The 21,201-nt window shown below is 33.8% G+C and overlaps 1 protein-coding gene across 10 annotated transcripts in view; it reads left to right on the top strand.

Moving 5' to 3' along the window:
- CACNA2D3 (calcium voltage-gated channel auxiliary subunit alpha2delta 3) overlaps positions 1-21,201 on the top strand; it is a 396,960-nt gene that overhangs the window by 333,950 nt on the left and 41,809 nt on the right. For all 10 annotated transcript variants that reach the window (XR_014886317.1, XR_014886318.1, XR_014886319.1 and 7 more), the window contains 2 exons: positions 16,513-16,574; positions 17,479-17,523. Coding sequence is in view for 7 of the 10 variants with exons in the window: in XM_085235720.1 (XP_085091846.1) it covers positions 16,513-16,574; positions 17,479-17,523 (107 nt within the window). In the remaining 3 variants the exon portion in view is untranslated. The remainder of the gene's footprint in view (positions 1-16,512; positions 16,575-17,478; positions 17,524-21,201) is intronic.

Genomic DNA, 21,201 nt, shown 5'->3' on the forward strand with positions numbered 1-21,201 from the left:
TGTGAATGATAGGTCGTATTTCCTCTAACTCACAAGAACATTGACACATCATCCTGATTCAGCCTGAAAGATTTCAGACTAGTACAGAGAAAATCCGTAGATGTAGATTGCCAGGTAGCAGCCATAGTAAATAGCTTCAGCTTTCCAAAGGGAGAGGAAGATGAATGTTGGGTTAAAGAAAAATGCTTCTTTAATCTTTGTTGCAAATCATGTTTTTCTACAGTTTCCCAACTCATGTATATGCACACACACATTGAAGAAACACAGAAACAGACCTGTCTGAAACTGTAGCATTGAATCGTTTTAATGAAGACAGAACTAAATGTAAGAAGGGCAATTATTAAATACAGTAATCCTTAGAAATTCTAGCCTTTGTAGTTGCAGATGCTCTGCTTTCTTCTTTAAAAGAAGGAATTTAGCTCAGGTGCTGGTTGCTACAGAGAGTTTCCCCTCTGTCCTTGACATAATCCTCCTCTGAAGGAGGAACAACTAAACTCTTGTTTGAAGACCTAAACACAACTCAAAGCAATGGATTGGGATACAAACCAATCCTTATCATGGAGTAATCATGGAGTACTGTATCTTCAATTCCTCATGTATTTCTCTCTACAAAGGCAGAACAATAGTTCTCATGACCGTTTGTTATATTGCAGAAGGTATTAGCTATGCTGCTGTTGCGTTATGATAGCACTTTTTCATACTTTTAAGTTCTCTTCAGAATCTACATTTTTATTTTTGCTCATGAATTTCCAGGTCCACAGAACTGTGGGGGTTGGAATGGACCTTTGGGGATCATCAAATCCAAATCCCTGCCAAAGGAAAGAGTTCAAAGAGTTTAATTAAAAGTTTCTTTTTTAACTAGTTCCTCTTTAACTAACATTTGCTGACCAGGTAGGCTTGCAAACTCCCACAACGTTTTGTATCATCTAATGGTAGCCCTAGGAATGTCTTCTAACTGCCCCTCTTATTTTAGGTAAGTATTTGCTGCTATAATTGTATTATTTTTAGGACTTGCAGTATTAAAGAGATGTTCATAGGACAAGGTCACACAAAGTTAAGCACTGTGGGAGGTTCAGTTCCAACAATAATGCAGAGGTTGTTTTATGTATTCTGAATTGTGGTATAAGAAGTTATTACTCTTTTTTAAAAAATCTTCATGCTGGATTCAGATTTGGAAACATATGATTAAATCTGTCAATTTGCTTTTCATGTAGATGTGGCCATCTCTTCTTCACATTGAGAACTCTGAATACACATATTTTGTAAACAGAATTTACCCTAACCTATAATCCGTTTCGTATTCCCATTTATTAGTAATAATACTTTGGTTATGACAGAGAAGTTTGATGTGGTGAAAATTACAGCTGTGAAACAGGTAGATTTGCCAGAAACAGAATAACTCATGAAATCTACTCTACTTCTGGGCTTTTGAACAACCAGCAATGATTCTTTTCAGTTGTCTGATGTGGTGCAGCAACTGTGTTATTGTGACTGCTTAAATTAACTTGTGCCTTGTTGTAACAAGATACGTTTCCCTTTGCCCATGGCAAGCTAGCCTGGTAAACTCATGTCCTATCCAAGTGTGCTGGTGGGGCACTTCACTGTCAGATTGTCAGAATGTACTTTGTTACAGAAGTTTATTGCTTTGTCCTTCAAAGGAATGTACAAGAATCATCTCTTCCTGCAGAGGAACACTGTATGAATTAGACTCTAGCAGAGAGGGAAAAAAAATTAGTACATGTATCAAATACTTAAAGTCTATAGAATTCTGACTACACATCTAGTCCAGACAGACATGATTATATGAAAAAAAAAAAAAAAAGCATTCCTAAAACTATGACAGAAAATTCCTGTACATTCTCTCATTCTCTCCATTACACTTATTTTCCTTCTGCTTTTGAATGGGGAGATATAGTTTTACAGGGAAAATGACATGAGCTTTCTCCTCTGAAGGAGGAACAACTAAACTCTTGTTTGAAGACCTAAACACAACTCAAGGCAATGGATTGGGATACAAACCAATCCTTATCATGGAGTAATCATGGAGTACTGTACCTTCAATTCCTCATGTATTTCTCTCTACAAAGGCAGTCTCTGCATCCAAAGAGCTCAGGACCCTCTCAACTATGTCTGTCAAGGAACTAGATTTTCAAAAGTAGATGAAAATTAGAGGAAGGCATTGGTTCCTATTCCAGACCACCTTTCATAAGAGAAGTATAAGCTGGAAAATCAAATCAAATTTGGCTTGAAGAACTTAACAACCTTAAAATGTTGGCCATAATTCACAGAAGACATCTGTGTAGATTTCTTCAGACATCTTATTAGTTAGGCAGGACAAGGGAAGACTAGTAAAAGAGTTTAATGACATCAAATCCTGATTATCATAACAGAGGCATCATTATTACATTGTTATCCAAAAGTTACTTGTACCTGCTCATTATGAATTATTTGTTAGTAACTCTGAACGTGAGAAGCAACATTTTGTAACTCCAAAAATAAAGAAACCAGTAGGCAGTTGTGATTTTGTTTTTTGGATCACTGAACTGAGGGAAAGAGTCCCATTTTCTTTTTTCAATGGTTTGTTTCACCATACATAGATACATCTGGTACATGTTTATAAAATACATAATTAATTTGTGAAACACAGTGCTGGAAGTTATCCTTGGGCCAAAAATTAGTAGGATTCATACATAATCTGAAGCCATAGTTACCTCATGGGACAAAAAAAAAAAAAAAAGAAATCATTTAGAGCACATATAAACTTTCCCTCTTAAGGGCTTTAATCAACAACTAGTGATACAAGTTATGGAGAAAAACCTTTCCCTGTGGGCAAGGTTTTTCTTTTTTTTTTTTTTTTCTTTCTTTCCATAATTATTATTTATGGAAATTTTTACACCTTCCTCTGACACCTCTAGTTGAGGCCAGTGCATGAGATACAATAGTGAAGTAGATGAGCTGAAACACTCTGCATTCAAGGTGCAAATTTACAGTGAGGGAAAGAAACAGGATAGTTCAGAGGGACTTACAGACTACTATTTCCAACAACCTGCAAACCAGCATAGCATCTGCCACTGTGTCGGATGGTGTTATTTATCATTGTAGGTGCCTGGGTGAGGTCAGGTCTGCATTCATTCCCAAACTGTTATTTTGGTTTGGATGGAAAAAAAATCTTTCAACATTAATATCCAGGTAATTTGGAGACAGTTGTTCGGCTCAATCCTTTTCAGATTTTTTTCACGTTTTTTTACTTCACTGAGGGGGTGCAAGACTTTCAATCTAGCAATCTGTAGTGATATTAATGCTCTAACATAATTAGTTTGTTGTCCATGTGGCTTATATTTCTTTCCCCATAGCTAAATAAGCAGTATTTCAAGGTGGGAAAGGGTTTCCTCAAGAATACTTGAGCACCAGCCTATAATATGCTTCAGTCAGTAGAAAGTTCATTGCATGCAATGCAAGGCCTTCAGAGTGAGAAGAAGTGCAAAGAAGAAAAATGCAAAGTTACTTTTCCTCAAATACAAGCTACATTAAGTCATATTTAAAGGCAGATTATGTGTCAGTATTTATTCTGTCACAGGTAGAAGGAGGGAGGGGAAACTGTTCAGACATTTCCTTTCTGATGAATGATTACTGCCTGTTATTACATGCTGAGAATCTGAGAATGTGGAGCTAAGAGATATCACTGACATGATTAATTAATTAATGGATTCATTTTGCTACTACTGTAAGGAGAAATGTATGCTGCTTGACATGAAGGTAACAGAAATGAAAGGAATAGAATTAGGACAAAGACAAAGTAAATATAAAAATAAGGACAAGCAGACATTTTATTTAATCTTGACATTTTAGATCCTTTTTGTCCTCACTTAAACATGTTGAAATTGAGGTCACTTTCTCTATTGTTCTAGTTTATCCTTCTTACACTGAAGACAAAGTTATTTTCTAAACTTTTCTTTAGGTGTTTTTTTGATTGTTTGCTTAATGTTTGAAAAGAATTTCTATTTATAGTCATACCTCGCCTGGAATTCAATCTTAAGGGAGAAAAGAGTAAATTTTCTGCACTTCTGCACATAGAAATTAGGATGTTGTTTTCTTGAACAAACTTGTGTAAAAGAGTTTTGAAATATTCTCAGTGTAGGAAGAAAGATTTTAAATGTGGCAAATATTTCTGTTTCGTAAGCGGCTGTGGTGAACAGTTAAAAAAATAGAACTCATACTTTGTTAATCGTTTTCATGCTTTTATGGCAGGGCACTATTATTTAAATAAAATTCACTGACGAATGTTGGGATTTTTCATCCTTCAAATTTATCCAGTTGTACTGTTTGCAGACATGATAAAGTCTTGGGAAAATTCATATGAAGGATCCTGATGTGTCTGTTCAGAATTTGTAAAAAGGCCACTAGGAGATCTTTTTTCTCTGAAAAGAAAGGGAAAAAAAAATGTATGGAGAAGAAATGCCTTCCTACAGAGTGCGTTTTATTAATGAGAATTACAATACTGGAAAATCTGGTGTAGATTAGCAAGGAACAGTAACAACAGGAACAGAGTATCCAAATGGAACTGGTTGGATAATTAAATTCCTTTAATAGGTACTGAAACTTAAACCTCTTGATCCCTCTGGATCCCTCTGACGTAAGCCATACTCTTAAAAGACATGGAACTTGATTCTAAAAGCGTAATGTGGGAGAAAAAAATTGGGATGATGATTAAGGATTTCAGATACCCTGGGAGGAAATTTATGCAGGAATAAAACAATCTAGATTTAAATAAAGTAACAGAAAAGTAACCAAACAGCAACAAAAACCCCATGGCTATGAAATATAAAGAGAAGCTTTAATAAAAGCCGTTTTATAGAGGCGTGCAGTTTATACCAGCATTAATAAAGCAATTTTATTGGGATAACCCAATGGCAAGTAAATGAAACTGAAAATTGAAATCTTTAAGGAAAACCCCTTTTTCTCTGTTTTTTGTGTTTTTTTTTTTTTTTTCTTTCTTTGTTTTTGCTTTGTTTTGTTTGTTTTGCTTTGGTTTACTATTTTCATACCCAGAATCACAGAAGGGCCTTGTTCTGTGGTTTCTTTTCTCATCACTAGAGTAGAATTTATTCAATAGTAATTTCAATTTAAAAATTTGTATCAAAAGGGAACAATATTGTCCTTTTCTTGACCTGGTAAAAATGCAAATAATTTACTGATATTTACTTTAATACAATTATTAGAAGTATCGTGCCAAATAGCTGACTTGCTAGGTAAGGAGGAAAAATGTATTAATGATTTTGGCATAAATGTCAAAGTCCTGCCAGTCATAAAACTGAGCCATGTCTGCTGCTTAGGTTGCTTTGTTTTATTTTGTTTTTGTACTAACCAAAGTTATCTGCAAGCTTGTTACTATGGTTTCTATTTTACTGTCCCTTAAAATGCTGAAGGATTAATTTTCTGGGTCAAGTGAATGCATTAGTTATTAGGATGACAATATTATAACAGCATTTGAAAAGCCTGTGGGCAAGTATAAAGAAAAAAAGTACAGTATAAAAGTAAGTCATTACTTCTGAAGCTGAGGAAACATTTAAATGTTAGTCTCATCTTTTTACCTTCAGTGTTAGCATATGACTTCCATTTCACTGAGTAAGACTATAAGTACTCAGGCAGTACATATTATCATTGAATGCAATACAGCATATCTCTTTTTATGTAAAGGTACTTTTATTTTATTACTATTTAATTTAGGACATGATCTCAACATTCCCAGCCTCATTGATCCTCCTCTGTCCAAACAGCTATGGCTATGTTGGTCAACATGAGCATATTTTGACCTTTATCTGCTTTCATTCTGCTCTGCAGTAAGTTATTTTTGAACATAATGGCAGGGCTGACCTTGATTACTCATGTTTTGGCTGAAACTTTTCATCTTTTTCCCTTCACAAAATGACAGTACGTTTCTCAGCATCCATTTTCTCTCTGTCTCTGTGTTTCAGCAGAGTTAGAATAGATAAGTTCAAAGAACAATATTACTGCCTTCTCTGCTTCTGAAAGTAGTCATTGGGAGAAAGTAAGCTACCATTTTTAGAAATTAAAGAAGTTAAGCATTATGTGCCTGGTTTAGAGAACTAATCATTTCCATACCTCTCCTTTTAGTGTCTGTAAGATCTTAGGTTTTCACTAGTTACTGCTACAAACTGTCTTTCTCTAAATTCTATAGGAATAGGAAAAATCAGAGGATTCTCTCTCTCTGTAATTGTTGGTCATGTTCTACATGCTGACACTTTTTAACTTAGGATTTAAAGGGATACTTAGTTTTGTAGCCTGCAGTTTCTTGAATTGAGTACCTGAAAGCAGATTTGTAAAATAAGCAGACACCAGTATGCCAGAAGGAGTCACACAGTGCATGATTCTCCATCACTTTGATTGAAACCTGGCTAAAATCAGTAATGCAGAACAACATTCCAATTTCATCATTGCAAAAGATAAAAATCTATTTATCTCCAAACCTCTTCAAAAGTATTTCATTATCGTTGCTAAGGCATGTTTTTCAGTTTTACATAATCAAGAGTTTGGGCCTGATTGTTATGTACGTTTACAGATCACACCCTTATGTGCAACATGTTTTTGTAATACTTGGCTGTTACTGCTTTCATTCATTATATTATAATCACTTCTTATAGAATGCAAGGTGTCTTTTGTCCCATTTCACTAACAAGAAATGGAGCACAACACAGAAAGGGTAATTTGCTCAAAGGTTGCACTGCAGGCAAACTGCAGAGCAAGGAACAAAACAATCTTCAGAGTCTCAGTTCTTAAGCCAGTGGACCACCCAGTCTTCATAGATGTGTGTTCTCTGATGGAAGTTCCTCAGAAATTCGGATGCTGTAGGATAATGTCCTTATGTACAAAGAATGTAACACATGAACAATGTTGTCATTTAATAAGAGATTGTTTTGTAAGACCAGTTAACACGTCTTGAGTGTGATAAGCAATGGTAATGCTGATGCTTCCCATTTTTCAGAGATTAAGATGGGTTGAATGATGGAGGGTTTCCTATGCTGAAAAGTCCTGCTGTAAATGTTTCTCCTGCTAATGTAATTAGGAAATATTGGACTTGGTTAATGTAACTTAAAGAAAACATGTTGTCTTCATCAAACTTTTTCAAGTTGTTAAACAGGCATCGCCTTGTCTAGAAAGAAAACGGGAACATATAGAGTTTCCATGGAAACTCAGTTAAAATGCTGATTTGTGGAAATGGTCATAATCAGTACCATAATCTAATCTTATTGAATTAAATGGAAAAAAAATCTTAGCTAATAAGTACTGAAGAACAGTATAAGTATCTCTATGCATGCAGAAATCATACCCTTCTGCTGCTACAGATACTTTTTAAGTGCAATTAAAATCATGGAATAAAGAAGGGAAATTTCTGGTAGCATTCTCGGTTTCCTTTTATGGATAGTTTTACTATTTTTTTAAATATAAAAATTAACATACAAATATAAATCTATGTAAATGAATTTTACTTAAGTTGGTAAAAAAATGCATTTCTAGTACATGTGTTAGATGTTTTCTTTAATGGAAGGAAGGTGAGCTTTTCCCTTGGAGTAGGGCATACCTGCTCTTTTTCACTCTGTAAAGTGAAAAAAAATTGAGATAATCTTTGCTTCCCTCATAGACATACTGAAAGCATCCTTGCTGATAAAATACAGAGCTGATTAATTTGACTGTAATAGAAAATGAAATGTTCTAGTAAATACATTGTAGCAACATATTCAGGAGAGTCTCTGTAGTTTAGAGGTGCCTACTTTTTGAAAATTGGTGATTCAAAGCTATTCTGTTGCCTATTAGTGTTGGAAGGAACATAGTAGAGACTCTGGAAGAACTCCCATACATACACTAATTGCAATGTGAGATAAGAGCTTCTGCAAATCCCAGTAGTATTTGTCTGTCCTTACAGATGTGTATGTCCTAACTGCCAATTTAAGAAACTGCTATAGAATTTTGGCCTTTGGAAAACTTTTTCATTCTAAGTCAGTAATACCTGAACTTCTCTACAATAACATTATTTCTGAAAATTCTTATCAAAAGTATTCTCTGAATGGATATTTAAGGGCTTTTTCCATTCCTATCATACGCTGAGCATCCCTTAACTTTCACAGACTACAGTGAGCAGTTGCAATGCTCAGCACTATTTAGGCATAAGCCTCAGTTGAATTTGCACAGATCTCACAACTTAGTAGAGATAGCAGCTATTTTGTGTGATAAAACCTTAGTTTAATGAAATGCCAAAGACAATTACCTTTCAGCAAACCCCCCTGATTTATTTCAAAGCTATTCCTTTAGAGAGGATTAGAACTGGTATCTGTGATATTGATTTACCTAAAAAATATGAATTTAGGCTCTTAAAATATGCTTTACTTCTCTGTTGAAAGCTGAATCCTACACATTATTAGGAAATAAATTGAAGTATACTTCTTGTTGAAGCATCTGGATAATAGATTTTGTAAAGTATATTGCATTTATAGTGCTACTGTGGAAAGCATGCCAGCACTTATTCTATTTTCAGAATTTAATAACTCACAGATAAGTTCAAGAATAGTCATAACTTGGTGCACAGATCTCTCGACAATGATGAAATTTTATCAAGAAATTTTAAAAATCTATCAGTGCCTTTTGATTTTATTGGTTTTAACATTTTTGATATTTAACATTTTTAATGTTTGTTTTCTTGGAATATCCTTTAAAAGCATTGATTAAATACGTATTTGGACATAGATAAGTCAGCAGAATTCTCTTTGTATTTTGTAACACCAGGGAGTTGCAAAATGCTTCATATATCTAATGAAGTAAATCAGCTCTTGGCTACTTTTTAGCAGAGTGAAAATCTCTCTCAATTCATGAATATTCAGATCAGCCCTAAGCAAATATTTCTACTGAAGGTTACCTAAGTTTATCTAGAAATTCTGCAGATGCTTTTTCTTTTTCCCAAAATGTGATAAGACAGAAAAAAATTGGAAAGTTGTTATTCTATCCCTCAGTGCCTGACCTGTTCATTGCACTATTCTCCAGTTCATGCACTTAAATAAAAGAAAATATAAATTTCTTTCTCCAATAAAGGTAATTCCTAAAAGGAATAATTAATGTATCTTGACAGAGTTTTGTAAGACTAGAATTTCTACAAATGTAAAATAAATAATAAAGCTAACTAAATGTGAAAGTATTCAGATCATTGCCAATCTTAATCCAGTACTAAAAATCGAATACATTTTCATGGGAAAGTATGCTGACTGTAGCTTTTACCATTGCTGCCTTTTACAGTTGTACAGTAAAGACACAAACATAATATACGAGGTTTGCAAAACCACTATTACTGTTTTCTTTATACTTTCAAATACAAAATCCATAATGGAAATACTTCTAATGTGTTACTTTAAGTCTTACAGCAATTCTAAGTAATTTGATAATCACAGTAGAGTGCAATTTTTTTAGAGAATGTCATGTTATAACTCAGTTATGAAGGAATCCAAGTCTTATTTTTAGTGATATGATGATTTTGATAAAATGTTGGTGTTTTCTTACTGAATATACTGTCTGTTTACCTAATAAGATGTTATATATTCTCAGTAGCCATTCTGAAATGCTGGAATTCCAATTTGGGATGGATAGACTTCTTGTAATAAAAGCAATAAACATTTTTCCCATTTTTAAAATGAGTCTTTTTCACAGTGCTAAAATTTGTTGATAAGAACTTTGTTTTTCAGCTGAGTTAGGTAGTAGCCAGGATCAAATCTGAAAAAATAAAATGCTATCAAAGTTTGACCACAGTGTATTTTAGTTAAAGCAGAAGCTGAGAGCCTGACATCTCCTAAGAGAATCTGGTCACAGCCTCCGAGAGTTCAGATAAAGATCCTAATTTCTGGATGTTTTTCTGAACTCCAAGTCTCTCGAGGTTCATTAATTGCAAACTTGAAACCACAGCTTGTTGGCTGAGATCTGAAAGAAATACTAACTAAGCCACACTAACTAGTAAGATAGGGCTTCAGCTATAAGGAAATAAAACTACTCAATACACTCTTTTTTCCTTTTCCTTTCTCTCTCTCTCTCTCTCTCTCTTTCTTTCTTTCTTTCTTTCTTTCTTTCTCTCTTTCTTTCTTTCTCTCTCTCTTTCTCTCTTTCTCTCCCTTTTCTTTTTCTCTTTCCCTTTTCTACTTCTCTTTTCTTTCCCTATTGCAATGAAACAGGTGTCTGTAGGTGTCAGATATATTCTAAAAATCACAGTAAAGGATTCTCTAGACACAAGACAGGGCTTAACCATGCTCTACTTCACTCTCTTTAAACAGTTTAAACCACTTTTATACTATCAATGTTCTCCTTGTACTTCTCAGGAACAAGGTATACATATTTCCAGCAAAGTGCACTTACTATAATTTTGCATGCCAAGTAGTTACCTCCCTCCAGGAATATGAAAGATTTTTTTTTCCTGGAAAAATTACAAACGCATTCCCAAGTAGCTCCCTTGAGCTATACTCTGGGTGCACAGAGTTTATCATAGGGTAAAATAGTAGATTTTTTGTGGGAGCCCTTTGTTACAGTGTTGGCAGCACATCTACTATCTTGTAAAGTTTGAAATATGGCATAGCTGTCTGAATGATAATTTACAGATAACCTGTTTTCCTCCAAGCTCCTCAGTGAAGCCTCCTGAAAAGTCAAAAGACTTTCAGTCAACAATGTCTATATTTTTTTATGTTTCCACTCAATTTATATCCTTCCTCTGCTTCCTCTTGCTCCTGCTGCTACTTCATTAGTCCTCCAGAAGGAAGATATGTGTCGGGGAGTCAAAGGGAGTCTGGTTTATGATGATGTTCACAGACTGCCCTCCGCAGTTCAGTTTTTCAGGGATTGGCTGCAAACCAAGCCCTTCAGCTTTCCCCCGTGGTTTGAGTTTGGATGAACTTCGGCATCATAGCAATCATCATCCTGCTCCCCTTTCAGCTTGGCCTCACATCAAGTTCCCAATATCTCCTCCCTTTCTGCTTAAGCTTGGCCTCCAGGAAATACCAGTTGCCACTGCCTTTGCTGTATCTTGGGAGTTTCCATCCAGACAACTAGTTCCACCACTAATTCTAAACATATTCTGGGAGAAAATAGTAGGTTTAAGATCTGTCAGTAAAAAGAGACATCTTCAACTTTCCATTCTCCATTTAAGAAGAATGCATATGTTTACATGTTGCATCTCAGTACACCTGCTGGAATATTCTATGCGTTAGCTAAGACCTTATGACATGTTATGAAAACTGTATTGTCTCTCATAACAAAACTCTGACACTGATATGGTACTTATATGGTACTTAGAAATGTATGCGTATGTGTGGAATCATCCCACTTATCTGAGGCTAAAAGGATAAAGATAAAATACCCATAGTAACGCTGATACTTTTTTCTAAACATTAGTTAGAGTCCAAAAAAATTCCAATTGTGATTTTTTTTCTATTTCATGTTATATCTAGGTTAATAAAATACTTATCTTTGGGAAAATCAATTGGTAAGTTTTAATAAGGCGCTAGCTCAAATTTTGGTGGTAAAGTATGAATGTATTTACAAGGATTTTGAATGAATGTAACACTAAAGCATTTTAAAAATAATTTTAGAATATTATTAGGATAACTTAAGAGTAAAGAAATATGCAGTAGATACAAGTGATAGGTCTGTAATTTTTTGCTGGTTTGCTTGTCCAATAATTTTTGTTTTGAGCCAATACAGAGATTGACAGCCTCTTTTCAGCTATGAAATGTTATTTCTTGTCATTTTTTGATTGTGGAGAAAAACTCATACTATTTATCATGAAAAATGACTGAAGTACAGTATGAAAAGTTCGTAACAAAGAAACACTGATAAATTTCTCCTTAATATTGTTTCTTGTTGTAAATGACAAATAAATATTAAAAAAAAAAACAAAACAAGACACTCTGCCCTGCTTAAAGAAAAAACAACTATCAAACAATAACCAACACGCTGCAGAGGGTATTTCATGAATTGCAATCCACATATCCAAATGTGTGATATTTAATTTTCCTTGGGTAAGAACTGTCCATTATTGTAAGAAAAACAGAAGGAAGCATATAATTACTTAATATTTTGGCCCAGCTTTTTTCTAATTAAAACTTAGTGTCCAATATTCCTGAAGAAAAAAAAAAAAAAAAGAACACATTTTCATATTAGATTTCTGGCCATCTTTTTTTTTTAATAAAAGGAATGAAAATGATAGATAGGTATAGATTGAATTGAAAGATCACTGAGATCAAGAAGAATACTGAATGAAGTGTGAAGTTTGGAAGACTGAAACTGGGTTTTACTGTGCTAGTAAACTGTAACTAGGACTAGAAGCAGTCTGAGAAGTACACATTCAGTAAGTGCTAATTCATTTCTTGTTTAATGTAATCTGAAAGAATTAGCATTACTGAGAATATAACCATAATTATATTACTATATATTACTATATTCTGTTGAAATACCTTTAATTTATTAGCAAACCCTTTTTGTACTGATAAAACAACTGAATATTTTCTTTTTAATTATAATACCTAAAATGTTTTGTACAGAACCTAACGTAAATAACTTACTTACAGATATTTATAAATATTTAGAAAAACATCAGCTTTGGATGTGAGATACTTCAGTTAATCTCTAATAGAGGTACTTTTTGGCAGCTATGCTGTTTATTGCTCAATATTGTACCATGGAGCATAATATTCTGCCTCTTAAGCTTTGGATAAGCCAAAATTGAAGACAGAAAGATTTTGAACTGAATCAAAGAGTTAGATTGTAGACAAAAGAAATGCAATCAATTTTTTTGTAAGTATTTAAATCTGTTCTAGAATACTTCACATTTACTTATTTAGGTATTTTAATAGATATTAAGAGATAATAGAAGTAGTTGGAAAGAAACAAATCTTAAGGAGTCTCAGCTTAATGCACAAAGGTGATACAGGTAAAGAAAAATAATCCTGCTACAAGTCTGTCTCCAAGATTTATTATTTTGAAAGCAAATTAAGCCTCCCTTAAGATAATTCCATCAGAAAAAGGATGTCCAATTATCCTTAAAATGTTGAGCGTCTTTTATGTATGATAAATTACCTTAGGCTATCTATACTCTACTTTCTGTGGAAAAAGGGAATAGATACTTTATGATATTTCTTTAATCTTGCTGATCTTCTGCTTTTGTATAGTGTTAAGTTCTATGGATATTCTGCAGAGTGGAAACCCTTTTACATTTTACTGTTTTTTTCCTTCAATCTGTGGATTTGATTATCTCTCCCAGGTTTATAGGGAGTTTCATCTCCTCTCATGCTTGAAATAAATCAGTCTGCTCTGTTTTCCTCTCTCATTTTAAGTAGGAGTTGGGGCTTTTTACATAGAGTACAAGAGCTCTTATAATTCCCTACACAGAACAAGACTAATTTATTGAGGGAGGATTTCCTTATCATTCTGTCCGTTTGCTTAGCCATGGAGATCTTGAGATGAATACAAGCAATTCTGATCTATTCAAATAATTTATTTGTTTTCTTAGATTTTTTCCTTGATATAAACGGGCCTGAGTTCTGTGGAAGTTGAGCCCTTCCCAATAACTTTATTCTTACAGCATCCCACAAAAAACAATGAATTATTACCTTCAGCCTTGGTACAAATGCATAAGGAAATGGATTATTTAAAAATTATGGAGCCAAGAAATTAAATTGATAGTTCTTAAACTTCTTATTTCATAGAGTATGTGCTGCAAAATACCAATCACTGTATTAAACTGAGGAAAGAAATGTTGCATGTCTGCTATCCATGCACAGCATTAAAGCTGTTTATTGGAGTTGCGTAAGTAAATTTGATAGTATGGTTGACGCAATTACTTGGATTTGCAGTATTCATTGAAATACATTTTGTGTTACAGAAAATAGACAAGTACATGAAGAAAGAGCCTTAGTGCCTCTCTAGTAGCTCCCATTAGCTGAATGTGTAGCCATCTTGTAAAACATAAATTTAAATACAAAAATAAATGCCAGCACAAGTATTTTGTTCTGAAGTTCTGAATGCTGATGAACTAGGGATTATTCATAAGAACATATTGGTTCTGAAACCAAAAATATCCTGTGCTGGTTACAGTGTTCTTGAAAAACTCAGAGAAAAGCATGTAAAGATGCTTTAGTATCACTTCAGGAATTGAAAAAAATGTATCATTCCATAGAATAGAGATGTTAATTCTTTTAAATAAAGGTTAAGTCCTATACTTATTAGCTGAATTATAGAAAACTTTCATAAATGTAATTTATTATATCTCACATAAGATATATAGAAGTTATTCAGTGGCATGAAAGTTGTGATGTCACATTTTTCATGAAGGGAAAAAAAAAAAGTAAAACAATGGTGAGATTAAAATCTCACAGGAAGACACCCCTCTTCAAAGCAAATGCCTATTGCTGTTTTCATTGTATATTGTATATGGGAGATATGTTTTCTCCTCCAATCTTGAAACGTAGGTACAAATCATGTAGCTGTTCATTAAAAAAAAAAAAAAATTACAAGGATTGCAAATCTGTGATATGGGAAATACGTATTTTGTTCTGTGTTATGCTCACAAAGTTGCCACTGTGACTGAATGACCTTGAGCAGAGCAGGCAAAAGTTTAAATTTTGAAATTTACATCATTCAGTGGTATTGTACCTGAGAGATAAATGATAGAGCTCTTCTAGAAGTTAGGTGGGGAATAAACGGAATCATTCTTGAAAAAGGAAGGAAGGAAGGCAGTAACTGGTAAAGTCTGGTCCCTTACTTTCTACAATAACTACATTACTCTTGAGAGTGTGTTTGCTTGAGAGCAAATTCAGTATTCATCCCTGGTCTTTTATATCTCATCATAGTTTCCGTAAGTATCAAAATTCATAAAGCTAATTCCATGAAAATAAAGCTGTAGCTGCCTGTGTCCTCTCATTCTCATGAAGAAGGATGCTCTACATTTCACAGAAATTAGTCCCAGGATTTCGGTTGTCTTTATGCTGCAGCATTCCATCATGCAACTGATTAAAACATTCACATGGAATGTTTTACAGATGAGCTTTCTTGTAAATATCTTGTTTCTTTTCAGACTCTGTCTCGTGGTATGAAATTTATTCTGGTCACTGGAAGACCTTTACTACACATTTGTTTTCCTTTATTTAAGTGTCTAGATTATATAGTTAGCTTTTCTCTTCACATTTTAGACTTTATTCTAAGAATAATAAAATAGTTCAGATTGGGAGGATTCTCCTGAGGGCATCTAGACCAAGCTCCTGCATAAAGGTACATATACATACAATTTAATTACATGAGAAATGAGATTTTAATGATTTCCTTACAAGTTTGAGGCTTATACTGCTGAAGATAAGTCTAGGCTTTGAATCAGCGTGATGCCTACTTGTGTATCTGTTGATCATGCAGTTTCTTCAGTGATTTGAAAAGAAATGTTCACATGTGTAAAACAAGACTTAGACTGTGCTTGATGAAATCTAGGAAATAAAAGCTGGTATAAGTGTTTACATTAACTCATAGATGCTGAAATGGATGACAAGTGTAACGTGAGATTGAAATTTCAAATACTGGTATAGCAGATATTTCTGTGTTTGAAATTTATTTGTGGAAACTTCCTGAGAATATGCATTTCCTCCATTTGCAGAAAAAGGAATGAGATGTGCAGATCACCTGCACACTAGGAGCAAAGCTAAAGGCAAAGAACAGATGTAGAAAACATGTGTTGTATGGCTGTCAGACAGCATCTCCTCATTGATTGTAAAATAAATTACTAGACAATAAAATGCAGTTGGAGAGAGTTTCCTCTGGATTTCATTCTAAAGAAGAGATGGATTTCTGTCCTTATTCTCTTAAACAAAAACGTCAATGAGTTATCGATAGTAAAAAACTATTTATAACCCGCTATGTACTTTTTCCTGCCTGCTGATACAGAAGAAAAATATGTTCATGACATCAGCATGTTTATATTTGCAAAAAAAAAATTACCAATGATAAAAAGGTAAATATGTTTTCTTATGACTCTTAGTGTGGATCCAATATAAAGAATGAGAAAATGAAATTTTGTTCGTTTCCCATACATGATCACTTGAAATATTAACCAGCAGTCTCCTGTGGCTTTAGCACATGTTCATGTGTTTCAGCACATAGAGCATAGAGTGTGTTCCTACAGCTGTTGTATTACTATCAGTAGAATATTAATTTGAGATAGGTTTGAACATAAATATGTTCAGCTTGTGCTTCTTTTGAGTCATATGGAGATGGCTGTAATTTCAATGTTTTCCTTGTGTAATTGTCACATTGTATTAGTAATATTTGAAGTATAATTATGTGCTCTCCTATTTAATCACTAGTGTCTTTTTATTATGGGACTTTCTTTCCCTCTTTATTACAGGACTATTTCTGCTTTTGATTTATTTCAAATCATAATTTTGAAGCAATTATAAAACATACTGTTTTTATTCATGTATTTCCCAGCTGTAGGTATCCAGATGAAACTTGAATTTTTCCAGCGTAAATTTTGGACAGCAAGCAGACAGGTATGTTTGAAATGGAGATTTTCCTTGTCATTGAATCCACAACATCTTTCTAGCTGTGTAGTTGATCCACAATTACTTTGTCACAAAACTGCTGTAAAGAAGCATTTTATTTGAAATACACCTCACATAAGTTGTTACATTATATTAGAACCTTCCAGTTAATTGTTAGATGAAAAGGATGTTCAGTGTGATTCCATATTTATGGAAGCAAGGAAAAAAGTTGTTATATATAAGGAGTTGCTTTGTTGATATGACACGTGTTAATTTTCTCCTTCAGATGAAAGGAAAACAGCAGACCAAGTTGTGATACGTATTCATTTTCAGTAATAGCAGAATTGAACCTTCTTGCAAACCTAGTACCTTTTTTCTGACATTCGGTTAATTGCAGCATCACCTAAATCAATCACCTAAACGACATGACTGAATTATGCTTGGCATCTATAGTATTTGATAAACTATTGCCAAAATGTTTAGGATATATAGCATGTGCATTCAGTGAAGGAAGTAAATATACACAATCATACACTTCCTGAGGATTCCAGAGAACATCTCCTAAAATGCATGTCCAACTGTTCCCCTTCCCCTTTTCCCCCCCTCTCCCCCCCCACCAATCAGAAAACCTTGTGTTCTTGTTGATGAACAATTTCCAAGCTTCTAACAAAAAGGAGATGATGATGTTTAAAACACTTGAAAGTGATACAGTGTGATGCAGACAGGAGCAGAAAAAGATTGGTGAACAGATACAACACTTTCCTTCTCTTGCTATTAGAAAAACTGCTGCCTTTGGTAAAAATGTAATCAATTTCAACATCATTATAATTGCACTCACCTTGATTCTGAAACTGTCATTTTTCATAATCATCAAGCTGGAATTGAAAATATTTATTTTTGATATTGTCTCTAGTGTGCATCTCTTGATGGCAGATGTGCAATAAGTTGTGATGATGAAGTAAGTATTTAACAGCTCTTTATTTTCCGTTTATGTTTCCACTGCAGTAAAATACAAAGTTGATTTTAATGTACAGTGAGAGTTTCAGACAATCTCTGATGTAATTAGGAATTGCCTTCTAATTGTTATGCAATTTATGTAGTGAAACTCATTTTATAATTCCTTGTGAACATCCATTTATTTATGACATTGACAGCGATACCTGAAGTATGCATTGCAATAGATTTTGCTCAGGAATCCAGTTTTGGAAGTCACATCAAGATGCTCAAAGGTGTATTTTTATCTTCTTTATTTTTCACCTGAAGCTAATCTAATATTCATGCTAGTATAAAACATGAACTTTAAGTTGAGCCTATGCAGAATGGATACCTAAATAGCACTTCAGAAATAGGAAAGAAGTAGTCTGAGTCAGTGCTTCTTAATTAATGCACCAAAGTGGCTTTTTAAGTAATATATATCCTGGTAAATTTTGGTAAATGAAAATAATATATTAGGTACCTTATGCATAGATTTTTGCAGAGCATGTTATATCCGACTATATGATCTTTTGATTAAGCAATTTATCATAAGTTAAATGAATCAAAAAGAGGTTAACAAAGCACAAGCTGTATTTATATGTGTAGAGGAGTTAGATGTATGAGTTCATAGAAAATTAGGGTTGCATTTTTATTATTGTATCATATATAGTTCTTATTAGTATTTTGGAAAAACAAAAAAACAAAAAAAAAACATAAACGTTTACTGATGACATCCCTGTGTGATCTCCAAACTAAGCAGTAGTGGGAGGAGACCGGGATCACAAGATAAGTGTGCTAGAACAAAATACATTTATTTAGATATGATGAAACCTTAATTTGTAGGACTAGAAATAAAACTGCAGGCTGTAGTTGTATAACTGAGAAGCACTATCCTGAAAAATGATGATCTAGTAATTCTAGAACCACAGGAGATAATCAGATGAATAAGAGATCCTCTTTTTATACAGTGCCCTAAAGAACTATTGCAAAACACGTGTAAAAAGCAAGCATCTGTTTGCCTCTGTAATTTGTGCTTATGTAATTTTTTTTACAATCTTTTTTAACATAGAATAACATTTTTTATACAACTGTAAAGTTTTTATACAGTTTTATTCTGTTTTATTTTGTTTTATACATGCTCAGTTGTTTTCAGGCCAGCTGCTCTTAGTATCACCAGATGTGAGCAGTCAGTGTAGCCTCAGTTTCTGCTGCCATTTACACCCTTATTAACAGAGTGCTACATACAGTACGCATCTAGCAAACTGAAATAGTGTTCTGCAAACTCTGATGCTTAAACAGTCCCTCCTCATCTCTTCTCCTGAAGCTGTTTCTTCCAAAGATCTTGAAGTTCTCACAAGTTTCTGTCACTAATTTTTAAAATAGGTACCATAATGTATTATTTGTATTCTGTGTCTTTATTTTCTCCCTTTCTCTGCTGTTGCTTCTTATCTGATTTCTAGTCTATATGTAACAGTCTCTTTCTGACTATTTCAGTATTTGAATGAGACTTTCCATTCTTTCTGCAGAGATGCTGCATGTCCTATATTAATGTATTTTCCCCGAACTCACCACATTTTCCACCTCTATCACTGTCTTGACTGCATTCCTACTTATTCCATAGTAGATTCGTTGGGAGTATGTTGTGTAGCACTAAATTTATTCATGGCTGTTTAGCACATAAAAAAAAATTAGTGATGACAAATATAGTTACATAGAGCAAAATAACTCCTGCGGTCACAAATGTTCACAAATGCATTTGAGGAGCGCTGACATTTGCTATTATTACATTCTCTCTCTCTCTCTCTCTCTCTCTCTCTCTCTCTCTCTCTAAGGCAAACGATTTTAATTTTTGGATTCATTTGGTGAAAATTCATGTATAAAAAGTTTAAATGATGCATGATCTGTCTTAGAAATTTCACTGGTAGGATTCTACTTCATAACTCCAAATACTCTGATGCTGAAATGTGTTTTATTGAAAAAAAAATGAGTCCAGGAAATAGATTTGTAAATTCAATTTCCTTGGAGACTTTCAAGGCAAGGCTGGATAAGGTCCTGGGCAACCTGATCTAGCTGTGGTGTCCCTGTTCATTGCATAAGAGTTGGACTAGATGCCCTCAGAGGTCTCCCCTCCGACTCTAAGTATTCTATGATTCTATGATATGAAATTCACAAAAACCATTCCAGGGATGAAGGTGAAACTTGAGACATCAGCAATTACAAAAGTTGAGCGCTGACATCTTCAGCAGATCAAATCAGCAAAACTTACTACAAACATACCTCATATACCAGAACCTCTGAGTATAACGGTTGGAAGACAGAAATAGCAAGAAATAATTGGAAAATTTTGCAGTAAGCCAAAACACAGAGCTATGATGATCATGCCAGCTTTGGCATGAAGCAGACCTTAGTCCAGTTGTACCACAGTAATGGTACACACTTACTTGTGTAAAGCATTCTCTCAGCAACATGTTTAGCTGCTTCATCAAAACAAGAACTTAAGGATATTATCATGACTGGAGAAGTTCTTTTAGTACGTCATGGCAAAGAACCAAGTATAAAGTAAAAAAGATTCCAACATTCTAAAAATAATCCACTTTTTTCTTTTTATTCCTTTGTCTAGCTAGTAAAAATAGGCATACACTTTGTTGAGTATTCATGCAGAACTTCCTTTGGTATTGCATTCATATACAAAGAAAGCTCAGTCTGTTTAAAAGCTATTCAGCTATTTTCACTTGACACCAGCAGGAGCCACATAAGCACAGGGAGAAATTCAGTAATAGTGTGAACCTGGGTAATGTAGATGTTCCAAGATTATTTTATTTTATTATATTGTTGTAATGACAAAACATGCTATCTATTAATTTGACTCAGTCAAATACTATAGGTATTCTTTAATATTTCAAAGCTGCCTTATCTCAACAGTAAGAAAATATCTGCTGAGCAATTACTATACAAAGTAAAGCATTTAAAAGTATTAAGAAATGAAATTAATAGAAATAGATAGGCACAATATTCACACAGAAATAGTTGACGAGTCCTTGTAATAATTTTGATTCTAAAATACAGTAGCATGACAGATTTGCAATTCCTCAGAAATATTTTTTTTTTCTATTCTTTTACAGCTTTGGATTTGCTCTTTTTTTTTTTTTTTTTTTTTTCTTTCTTGTTTTCCAAGTGCCTCACATTTTATTTTCGTTTTTTGTTTTCTTTCCTTTTCATATTTGGTTTCGTAACCCATATAACATTCCATTACTGTTATATATTGGAGCTGTGACAAATACATAGAGGACTTGAACTTGATCAAAGTTACTGTGCTCCAAATGTGTTCTCAGACCTCAGTCAACATTCTTGGTGTGTTTATTCTGGACTTCATGCCTGCTGTATTTTACAAGCTCAGGGACTCTCTACCTATGGAACATTCCCTTGAAATCTCAAGTTCACTGAACTTGAACCTTTGGGCAAACCTGTGCATAGTTCACTTCCAACACCTGTGAGCCATTGTGAATTAAACCTTTTTCATACAGCTCTAGTCTATGCAAATGATATTATCCTATGCATTAATTTTGCATTTCACATTTTCTGTTTGAGATTTGCTGTTATAGCAGACAAGTAAATGCACCCTACTGTGCTTTGTCAGTGCTAAGTTTCATCTGAAAATGAT

The sequence above is a fragment of the Meleagris gallopavo genome, chromosome 14 (assembly GCF_905368555.1).
Source record: "Meleagris gallopavo chromosome 14, MGAL_WU_HG_1.1, whole genome shotgun sequence".
Lineage (NCBI taxonomy): Eukaryota > Metazoa > Chordata > Aves > Galliformes > Phasianidae > Meleagris > Meleagris gallopavo.